The 11740-nt window shown below is 41.9% G+C and overlaps 1 protein-coding gene across 5 annotated transcripts; it reads right to left on the bottom strand.

Annotated features, from left to right (window-relative positions):
• Positions 1–4465: 4465 nt before the first annotated feature.
• LOC147637596 (rop guanine nucleotide exchange factor 7-like) lies at positions 4466–11201 on the bottom strand. Of its 5 annotated transcripts, XM_086799417.1 has the most exons (10): positions 10630–11201; positions 9963–10304; positions 9515–9871; positions 8287–8403; positions 8017–8171; positions 7839–7913; positions 6634–6924; positions 5850–6215; positions 5374–5740; positions 4466–5209 (listed from the first exon to the last, which is right to left on the bottom strand). In XM_086799417.1, the coding sequence occupies exons 1-10, from the start codon at positions 10631–10633 to the stop codon at positions 5190–5192; spliced, it is 2094 nt and encodes a 697-aa protein (XP_086655543.1). In that variant the 5' UTR covers positions 10634–11201; the 3' UTR covers positions 4466–5189. The 5 variants fall into 5 exon arrangements, with proteins under 5 accessions (XP_086655543.1, XP_086655540.1, XP_086655542.1 ...); XM_086799414.1 differs by having other exon boundaries at positions 4466–5740; positions 8287–8400; XM_086799416.1 differs by having other exon boundaries at positions 4466–5740; positions 10413–11200.
• Between the last annotated feature and the right edge of the window lie 539 nt (positions 11202–11740).

Here is an 11740-nt window from a genome sequence, read left to right as displayed (position 1 = left end):
GACTATTGATTTCTTGGCTCAGATCCTCTTGTGAGGAGGACGTTCTAATTTCTAGCTCTTTAAGTCGGTTATATTTCCTAATCCTTCTCTTAGCTCGACCCTTAGTAACTTCTTTTTTGACTAACACTAAAAAGTTTTAGGTATCTCTTACCGCTCTAGTCCAAGCTCTAGCAGGAGCTCGAAAGGAAGAGGAGTCGTCCTCCCAAATTTTGGTTACCCCTTCTCGGACTGATGGCATCTTAAAAAGTTTGGGGTCAGTGTGGAACCATCCCGATTTAATTTTTTGGCAAGAAGTTTTAAGGGTAAGAAAGATTGGAAAATGATCTAATAGAGCAATAGTCTTCAAGACTTGAACATTAGAGTTTAGAAACTTCTAGCTAAGAACATCTGAAATGTACCATCTATCCAGCCTAGCCTTTCTCTTGCCATATGTCAGACCTCCCATTGCTCCATGTAAATTCATTAGAGGTGGCTACATCTTGCAATGCATGAAAAAATTTACATTCTTCCCATTGTGTTTTTTCCTAACCTCTAATTGTCTGTCTCAACTACCTCTATATGTCAAGATGAGACTCCACCATATTGAAGTCCCCTAGAATAATGACTAGGGAGTCGATGCTCATAAGTGAAGACCATAAACCAGGCCTAGATCTTGCAGGACTAGAAGCATACAGAGACACCACTGTGAATGCATCCTCACCCATGTCCACATGCACTGCAATCCATCTATGGAGAGGATCAATTTGTGCATTCTTTGTGCAAGGAACCAAGTTTACATCAATTCCCAAGGCAGTTCCCCATTGCCCTGATGAAGGTTGGTGACAAACCATTTATGGTTATTTGATATTATACGAAGATTCCTTTGTAGAGTCTCACCAATCACTTTGATCTTGGAGGCATATAAATGAAGGTCTTACAGATATTTGCCATAGCCATTCTTTAATAATCCGAGGTCTTAGATCATCAGATAAACCTTTTGTATTAAAGGAAAGCGTTGTAAAGTTGGCTGATATCAGGTTCTAGGGGTTTTTGAGGGTGGTTTTCCACTGGATTGAGGAGTTTTCTCATTAGGTGTTGGGGATTGCATACCCCCTTTTGAAGGATGTCGATTCCATCAAGTTACCATTCCTGATTCCTTGTTCTATAGCGGCAAGGGAGACGCTCTTCAAGATTTCCTCGGGGAGAATCTCTTCTGCCTATGAGGGGAAAAGTTGATCCTCCTGAATATTCTCCTGAAAGTCCATATCATCCACCTCTCGGCTTGGCTTTCTATCTGTGTGCTTGGGACATAGTCCTCATATTCTTTAGGACTCTCATACCCTAGTTGAGAGGGTTCTACTATATCCATCAAAAGAGGAGTAAATATAATGTTCCATTTCATCTGGGGGTTAGCCTTTGGGAGCCAACTTTTATTGATAGGCTTATTTCTCCTACCTACAACTTGAAAATCTTGGTTGTCAACCTCTGTATTATGCTTCTATTCCTCCTGATTAGGAGGAGGTTGGGGAGGGAACTTGATAGGACAATTTTTTTATAAAATGGTCCTTCGCTCCACAATGGAAGCATGTATTCGAAAGGTTCTTGCATACTAAGGGCTGCTGGTCAATGGAATAACCAGCCCCAGCCGAAATGGACAAGCTAGTCAGTAGCTCTTGGTTGATATCTAGTTCTATAAGATCATGAGGGTGCCAACGTGGATTGAGATCATCCAAGGGTCTTGTGCCCAGCAATCTGCCTAGCGGGTTCACTATAAGTTTCAAAAGAGTGTAGAGATGTAAGGACAGATTGGGTAGCTCCACCCACACCAGGGCTAAGGGCCAAGGGGAAAAAAGTCCGGGGACCACCTAAACAAAGAGAACGAAGAGTTTCTGAGCATCCACTACCCAACACCCAAGACATTCAGAGCCATTTGTTCTATTTTAAACAAAAAACGATTATTTGGTAGAAACTACAATTACATCACCTAATTCATTTGTGTATGACTTGCTTTTTTGGTTAGTAATTTTTTAAATATAACAATGCTTATAGCGTAAAAAAAGCATTAAAAAGGTATATAACACTAATCTCTCCCTCTCAAAATTATTTGTTCAAAAAATAATCCATCTGAGTCCACCCTCTTAGTCTTTGGACTACCAGTTCTTACTGGAAAAAAAAAAAGTTCAACAATTTTTATTTTAATAAAAGAGCGAGCATATGGTATTTTATTTGTTTAAAACTGTGTTATTCTTGAGTAGTGCTTCTAATTAAAAAAAGGCATTCCAGTGTTTTGTACCAGAGCCAAAATTAAGAAAAACCAACTGACATATTAAGTAGCCCTTAATATCTCGGCATTCTAGTGTATTTATTTAAAAGCTTTCCTTATTTTGATGAAAAGTATGTTTTTTTTCCGGAGCAATGGATGATAAAATTTTCTCGTAAATAACATAATTGAATATGATATGTATTTTTTGGATTCAAGAAAAAGGAGCTGAAAAGTTTTTCCCCTGATTCATAGTCACAGAGCCGTAACTACCCCGACAGATCTTTTTGATTTTTAGAACTAGGAAGAATCCAACCACACATGCCAAGCAGATTCTCATTCTCCGTCCTTGTAAAACAAGAAGGACGGTGGACCTTTCTCTCTACCGACAAGACCCACCATAAAGCATCTCTCTCTTTATCGTCAGACTCACAGGCTACAGCTACACCACGTATAAATATTCCGCTTCCAATATTATTTTCTACTCTTCTTTCACGTGATAGTTGCTTTTTGAAAATTAATAAGCAATATATGTGACTGAATTAATGTATACCTTGTATTCTCCATCTGTATTTCTCATGGTTGAAACAATTAACTGAATCTACATTTCTCTCTCTCTCTCTCTCTCTTTTCATCAGGAATTTCTCATTTTTTTTAAATCAATTGGATTAATTAATTTATAGGTTGGCAGACTTTAGGATCTAAGACTAAGACCCCTAGTATACCTTAGGGTGACCCAAGTTCCACATGTTTATAACTCGATTCTTTGATAAGTATTTGTTTACTACCGCCCACGAGCATGGATCCACTACAAGGGGCAATGTATCAACACAAAATGAGCCCACTAGTGACTCGGAAATTTAAGTGGTTAGAGAGAGTCTTCCCAACTTAATCAACTTACTAAAGGTGACAGAGAGGGAGATCAAACAAAAGGACCAAGTCACAATAGTGAGGTTGTTTCTATTATCTAGGAAGACAATGCTGAAAGTTATAAAACTTGTGCAAGGGATCTTCCGCCCTTGTGTGTGTGTGTAGAGAGGGGGGGGGGGGGGGGGGGGGGGGAGGGAGGAATATGGAGAACAAAATTAAATAAGACAAAGAATTGGGTGTTGTGTAGGCATTGACGTAAACAAAGCTAATGACTTTGGCAAAAGTAGGGACTATATAGCCATCAATTGGATATTTCCACAGAGATTCAACTGGAATGCAATTGAAATTCATGAAAGATGTTATTATAGCCCAATTATTTTAAATGGTTTTCTCATTGAAATGGTTTTCTCATTGTTGGGTGTGAAAATGTTGACACACCTCACCCTAAGTATGGCAATTCAGCACCCATGTACGTTGTTGACTCACCTATCTAGTGGATAGGTGCCCTTCATATTTTTTACATTGTAACCCTTCTTTCTTGTACAAAATATAAACCAGTAGCTTTTGTGTGTTGTATATGCAATTCCGTTATACTTTTTCTCTCTATAGTTGGTATCAATGCCCACTGAACCTACAATTTTCTTCTTTTGTAGCATCCATGTACATCGACTGCTAGAAAGGTCACTATTTGGGTAGGGTTGCAACACCATCCTTGTCTTGATCATTCGTTCAAGATCTTCATCATGGATTTTGAGGCACTTATGGAAGTTCTTTCCAATATGGCTGCAATGTAACCAGGGTGGTCACCACTTTGGAGAGTCCCAACCCTGTTACTCAATAGAAAGTCTAGCAACATAAGGGCAAGAAAATTCCTACCGAAGGATCTGTTCATGCCACAAGGGATAACAACAATTCTAGTGGGGGAGTGTCGTGGACACGACTCTTAAGAGGAGTTCCAAGCCAAGGCACTAAACACTTAACGAAGAATTGTCCAAGAACCCTAGAAGAGCAATCCAAGGAGAAGGCGTCTTCAAAACAGGAGGAGCAGTCCGAGGAGGCCGCTTCTTGAGAATCAGAGAATCAACGTAAAGGAGATGCATGTGTGCATGTCTCAACTTTTTTCATTTCTCAGGTTGAGCACACACCCAAAGTACTTCATTGCATCATACCACAGGCACGAACAGAGGAAGTTTTCAGCCCCATCTCTGAGAGAGAGTGTTCATTGCCCGTCTACACCAGTAGAGAATCTTTATACACACTATTGCCAATAACATTCTCCCCCTAGCTTATATTCTGTCATGTCAATGCCCCACTTATCCACCAATTTATTCCAAAACTACTATAATCTATTGTGGGTTTCTTACAAAATTCAGAATATTCATACATCAAACTGTTGGCATGAAATCTACACCTCGGTTTCTATGGAGTTTCAAAGATCACCTCCATAATACAAGGTCATCCATTCAGAACTGGATGTGGTGAGCATAGTATGCAACCCATCTGTCACTAGACATAGGCTCATCTCACCACTATTACCGTTATGAATCATTCCAGCTATAAATTTATCTATCATCTAATCTCAATGGCTTTTTACGGTGTATCACTTCAGGCGCCGGGCATATCCAGTGGAAACAATCAAAATACTTAAAACATGTACAAATTGATAACACAATTCTCCCCACGGACCAGTTATTCACTGGCATTTTTCTTCCAAAATATGTATTCAAGCTTGTTTTTATTCCACCCACATCTTCACCACCACCGCCCTTGTAAGAATAAAGAATATCTGCAGTCATTTCTCTGAAGGGCACAGAATGAACTTCACATCATTTTCCTGCATCCAGCTGCACTTCATCACCATTATCAAATTTCACATTAGTGAATATCATGGTTGCAGAACATTGATTTCACTTCAAGCTGCCCACATGTATCAGAGCATGTGAAGACCCTTCTGAATGACATTCAAGGAGTGAAATGCTGAAATGATATATGTAGCAAGCTTTCTTGCACTTAGAGACTCTGCCACACTGCCATTGATCCATTGATAAAAAGCAGTCGATGCCGTCCCTCACTCATGCATTCAAGTTCCACAGCATGATGCTGCAAAATAGCCATTGGTACAGCGCTGCCACATAAGCATTGACGCCGATGGTAAACACAGTTATATAATATATAGTGAGAAATTCATCTGCTCAATCTCGAACAGGATAAATCACTTTGAACTTTAGCACTGCTCAAAGCAACCAATTCCGCCCCGGTCTTACTTGAAAGTACTGAAGCAAGCTCATGCCCTTGGTCACTGTCTTCCAACCCACAGATATCTGATAGAAATTCAGTATTTCCTCGAGAGTGAAATGGTGAATTCGGTATTCCCCGGGGACTGGTTGAAGGTGTAGGAGATAGACTAGGTGTTGCCAAGGGGGTGGCAAATGGGGTACCAACAGATAGATTCAGCGAATAGCATCGTCCAAGAGATGGGTTGACCCAAGTTTTGACTGCTGGTGGAGGCAGCGGCAGGACACGTTTGGTCATATCATCAACAAAGAGAACATCATCAATGCGTGCGATGACGTTGAAAGCTAGGCTTTCCATTACTCTTGAGTAACTCTCGAGGATGGATTGGCCCACATCCTACACAATCAAAGCCAATAGGAATCAGCTTCTCAGAAAACTTCAAAGCCAAGTCTTCAATATGGTATCAAAAGACCCATAAAGCTTGCAAACATGACAAGGCCTATACCCTATTGTACTGAATCTTAGTCGTGTCTAATAAAGATTGCCGTAAACCCGGAAATTTTTGCTTTAGACAGAGAAGGAGGCTTTCTGCTCTTCCAGCAAGAAATTCCCTCCTCTCTGCATCTGACACATAATCTTTCACAATGCCCCATGAATATTTTGTATTCTGCTCCAAATGTTTTGTAGACTTGTGGGTCTGCTTAGGGCGCCTTCTGCATCGCCATACATGGATTGCAGCTTCGATGCGATTAGCAACTTCCACTGCATTGTGCTCTGTTGACAAATCAAGAGTACACAGAACAGCTTCTGCAGAGAAATACTCTGAGGTGATGTGCCTGTACATGGTCTCCCCAAGACTGGTCTTGCCACTCTTCAAAATAAACACAAGGGAGCTGAAGGTCATTCTTTATTGAACTTTTTGCTTGTATACTCAAATTTGCAGACAGATTCATTCAGCACATCAACAGAAGGGTGACTTGAGAAAATGTTCACATCGTGCAATGTGTCTGCATGCATGGACATATGTATGTATGAATGAATGTATGTGTGTGTGTATGTGTACGTGCATGCACGTACGTGCGTGTCTCTCTCTAACACATGAATGCAAGCAAGACAGACAGGTCAACACTTGAAAATGAATGTATGCGCGTGTGTATGTGTACGTGCATGCATGTATGTGTGTGTCTCTATAACACATGCATGCAGGCAAGACAGACAGGTCAACTCTTGAAATTGCATTTCTAATAGCTAATTTGCAGACATGTGGAAAGAGAACTATGGCAAAGTACCTTTGGCAATGCATCCCAATAAGCAGCTGGAACTTCCATCTCAGATAAAACTTGGCTATTTATTGCCATGGCCGCCTTAAGTATCTGGCTTATACACTCTCGTTGATGCAGTAGGCATTTCCTTCCTCCCTCTGACAGGCCAGTTGCTGCAACCTTTGGAGTGGGCAGCCACCATTTCTCTTCCTCCCTATGAGTAACCAGCGCACCAATGTTTTGACCATCATCATCGGTGACGACAACCCCTTGGTCTACATACCAGAACTCCGTCTCCCTACAACTGTCCAAGAACTCCTGCAATAGGGCACAAAAAGAATGATCTGCCAATCTATGATGCTTCACATCTATTGCAGAATGGCATGAACGCATATCCAAACATCGAAACAACACACATCGTTAGTGCAGAACCATTACATGACAAGACACGTTTGACATGCATTACTAATTATGATTAAATAAAACTAGCGCTCTCTCTCTCTCTCTCTCTCTCTCTCTACACACACAACTTTGGAAACAAGCGGACCCGAACACCTAAGAGCCAAAATGCAGAGGAGATCATTGCCAAGGTAACAAGCGGACCCGAACACCTAAGAGCCCCAAAATGCAGAGGAGATCATTGCCAAGGTAAAGCCACCCGAAGGCTTTACAACTCGTGGTTGCAAAAACGGCCACAATACCAACAGCGGCCTGCAGAGACTTGAACACGAGAGCTCGCCTCCCCAAGTCACAAGCCCGGAGAACTGCATGATTGCCAATTACTTTAGTCTTTATTATTGCCGCAAACCAGTCGCTTCTCAAGTGACTGTCAACATAAACTCACCGACATCCGACAACTTCCAATCTCGTACTATTGTAAATGTTGCACCTCCTAGTAGCCGCATAGTAGATGAGCACTAGGACTTTCAAGTAATTTGATGTTCCTTTGTTAGAACCAGAGATTTGGCAAAAGACCTCAATGGACTTCATTTATGTATTTGGTCTCATAGGTCATTTTGGCCTTCCACAGACGTTAATAAAATTCTCTCTCACTCACACAGGAAGGATGCATGTGTGGATGTGGGAAAGAGGCACTGCTCCTCCCATCGTTATAGAATGGATTACAAATATAAGAATTACTGACAGTTTACAATTTGACACACATAAACCAACTTCCATTGAGGTCCCAAAATGAAGGGAGATGAGAAAGTCTTTGAAGAAAAGTTGTATACCAAAAGCATTGCATCTAGTTTGCGAAGTGCGGGAAGATTGGTATGGACATCAGCACGAGGCTTGCTAATCATTACCTGCATCATATTGTATACAAACACTAGGTGAGTACAGGAAAGATGAGTTTAGCATTTACTGACAGGCTAGAGTAAAGAGAAAAATGAGAAGGGATGTGATTACCTCAAAACTGCTACCATCTGCGAACTTTTGCCATGAAGGCACAAGTTCTACGATATGGTCCGCTACAGAAATCAGCCACTCCAGTTCTCGTCTCCACATTGCCTTGCGCTCCAGCGAAAGAGGTTCAAGTCTCCAAAGCTCCCCAAAGATGGAGGCTGTAAGTTTTGAAGTCAGTGAAGCCAATACCTTGACTGAACAACCTAGAGTCTACTAAGATCAATATTCAAAAGCTTAATTTGTATTCGTGTGGAAGGTAAGATTTATTCTTACCAGATAGATTTGTTATAGCGTTGGAGATTGCAAGAGCCGTGCAAACGCCTTTTGCCCCACCCGACATATCTTCACCAAGAAGTAGCTTGGCAAATCTTTCCTTCATCATCTCAACTACTGTGGGAAAGAAATGTTGCCGTCAGTGCATGTCATGTGCACAACAATATAAGCTACTCAGAATACAAAATACATTGGCAATTATGCATGAGGTTAATGCAGGAGTTAGTTGATTGTTTGGCTCCTCCCAAAAATTGCCTGCCCACAGTTGCCTTTTCTGCCCACTCTTGGCACTGCTGTCCACTCGGATCTTCCTTATCACGACTACTGTTCAAGATTTACTCGCTCCTCTCTATCCTATTTGGTGCCACTGTTGTGCCAGATATGGTTCACAAGAGTTGTGTGTACAAAAATATAGTCCATACCATCCTCCTATATCCCAGCTATGCTTCAGTTAGGGCACATACACCACAAGAGAAAGTTGTGCATGCGACCTAAGACTGCAGTTGCCTGAATTTCTATACGCTTGTTTCTGGACCTGCTAGTCAGCATAGCAAGCAACAGAGCTACTTTTCTTTAGCTGAGGATAGTGCAGGGAATTGCCAATGCGTGTAAAAGATTTTTTTTCCCAAGATTCACAATGGAAGCTCATAGTTGGCCTGATTACTCAGAAAATCTCACCAGCTACCATTACAAAGGCCGGTTAGAATCACCAACAAGAACTGTCTACATACACAGCACTAACCCACTATGAATACTTTATGCAGTGCACTTCTAGAGCTGCAGAAAATGATCATGAATTACAAGGCCTAGCATCACCACTGCCTTCAACACTTTTTGTGCATGCATATACAGACAGTGAAATGATGATGATGATGACATATGCATGCACGCACACACACACACACACATGAACATGGACATGAACCCTCCAGCAAATAAACGATGGCATTATACATGTCCAGCAGCTGTGGAAGATGCAAGGAGCATGCATTTGCTTCTCTTCTCTTAGTAGAGGCTTCACATCAGCAGTATTTCCCTTTACTACACTGTAACGTGAACATTCAGGGGCGACTCTCCTAAAGTATCTCATGGATCATGAAGACACTGAACTAAATTTTATTATGAATTATAGCAATTTGCAAAGTTTGCAAATCAGAAGTGTGGGCGACATTGGTAGGGTTGAGTTACTACAAATCTTTGTATGGCTACAAGATCAAGATGAGCATACCGGACAGATCCTGTTCCCTTTTCTCTCTTTTCTCTTGCCAGACTGCACCAAGATCATTGGCTGTTGGCTTTGAAACAACAGATGAGGTCCTTGACTGGCAACTATCTGATTTGCCAAGAGGCCATCCCAAGGGAGATGATCCATCCGTGCTGCTGGCAATGTCTTCGGCATGGCCATGGTCGCATGACGAATCTCCTAAGCTGATGCTTACAGTTTTTGAAATCAAACCATCTACAATGAAGCTTGAATGTCCACTAATGCTCAGATTCTCCTTCATTTGACTATCATTTGCTCCAATGGCAGCATCCACTCTATCACCAGGGTTCCCATAAACATCTCTCATTATGCTGTCAGAACCTGGCACACATAAACTTGTAATGGTAAGCAATACCTACTAACATGTCTTATTGCACACTTCAAAGGTATGTGAGGGTATGTGAACACATACAAAAAGAGGAAAAATATCTGACGGGATCAGATTTCACTCTAGCATTGCCAGAGCTCAGCAAGCCACGGCTGAATGAGCGGTGGAGAAGGGGGACAACCACGGCAGCAGGGCTCTGGAGTCTTCTTCCCTTCAAGGTAGGGTTCCTTCTCTTCACAAAACTGCTCTGGCAAGTCAAGCTTCGGAGGGCATGCAGAGTCCACTGGCTCAGAGAAGGCACATAGCCTTTGCTACATCTAACAACCAGGAGGCAATTGTCTTCATCTTCTTCGCCATGGTCATGGCCATCCATAAGCCGAGAGCCAGCCTCAGCTATGACATCAGTGCCTATGTTAAGCCTTGTTCCTGCAGTATTGACAAAGGTTTGGCTTAGTCACGACATCGTTCTCTGTGTTCTCTTAGAGGTAGGGTATAATCTAATCTCTGTGTTCAAAGATATCTTAAACACGTGACCTAATCTCTGTGTGTTCTCCTATTGCCGCTCTCAGATTTCTGTTTCTTCTTCCACATTCAGACGTAGTTCTAAGTTATAGGTGTTCAAAGCTAGCTCTCAGCCATAGCTTCATGTTTGTGTACTAGACTTAGTGGCGCTGCCTAGCATGAAATTGCAGCTAGCCTTAGTGGCGATGCCTACACTGTATGTGCTCTCGGAACCAATAGTAGTTCTCACCCATATCCTGATTTCTTCATCAAATATCAGAGGCTCATGTCCTGAGCCATGGTCAACTTCTTCCAGAGTTAAAGACGGCTAGCTTAGGTTATCAGTCCTCATTAGCCTGAACCAAAACGATAGCTCTGAGCCATAGAAAACTGCTGAGAAGTTTTTGAATGCATTTTTCTGCGCTTATTAAATGGTCGAGTGTGGTTTAGTCTGCAGAGAAGAGAGTATGCAGGTGAAAGAAAGATGGATGATGATGAGAATGATGAAGAAGCTAGTTGGCAGTCTGCAGGGACTGGGACAGGGACAAGGGCAAGGGAAACCCTGATAATGCTGAGCTATCATAGAAGAATAGAAGACAGAGAAGCCTGGATTGGAGTGTGCTGAGCAGGCAGCTCTGACAATGCAAGATAAGGTTCTAATGATTCTGTCCTAGAGAGGGCAGAGATATGGAAGGCTTTCGAGGCTGTGTATGAGCTTTGAGGATGATGATGATGAAGCGGGACAAGTTCAGAAATGTATGATACGATCGGAAGTCTCGCCAGACCAGAGGGGGCGGCCCCGGGCGGGCACTCTATGAGGACGTGTTCCAGAAACTGAGGCTAAGGCACAAGTAGAGACCGGCAGTGTGGAAAGGCCCTTTATTAAGTATTAAACAAAGTTTTTGAAAAGTAAGGGTCATACAGTGAAGTACCTACAAGTTGCCACGCATTGTGTGTGTAAAAGGAGAAGCAAAAAGCGAAGAAAAAGGGATTCACCTTGCACAACTTTTTGCCCTTGCTAGAACTTAAGGGCCACGGCACCTTGGCCATTGTCCATTAAATACCTGCAAACTATACATAATGCACCTGCAACATTCTTTTTCTTTTTTAACACAAATTTGATCAATTCTTGTCATTGGACGTACCTAGAAGGCTTGAAGACAAAAGAATTGGCCATATGAATAGTTGTAGAGCATTGTGTGTGTGTAAAAGGAGAAGGATTCACAAAGCCTCTAAGAGTCCAAGGAGAAAAAAAAAAGCAGGGGGGGATTCACCTTGCACAACTTTTTTCCCTTGCTAGAAATTAAGGGCCACGGCACCTTGGCCATTGTTCATAAAAAAACCTGCAAACTATACATATG

Source organism: Cibotium barometz, chromosome 6, assembly GCF_041138505.1.
Source record: "Cibotium barometz isolate CiBa-2024 chromosome 6, ASM4113850v1, whole genome shotgun sequence".
Classification (NCBI taxonomy): Eukaryota; Viridiplantae; Streptophyta; class Polypodiopsida; order Cyatheales; family Cibotiaceae; genus Cibotium; species Cibotium barometz.
This window is presented reverse-complemented; position numbering and strand designations above follow the sequence as displayed.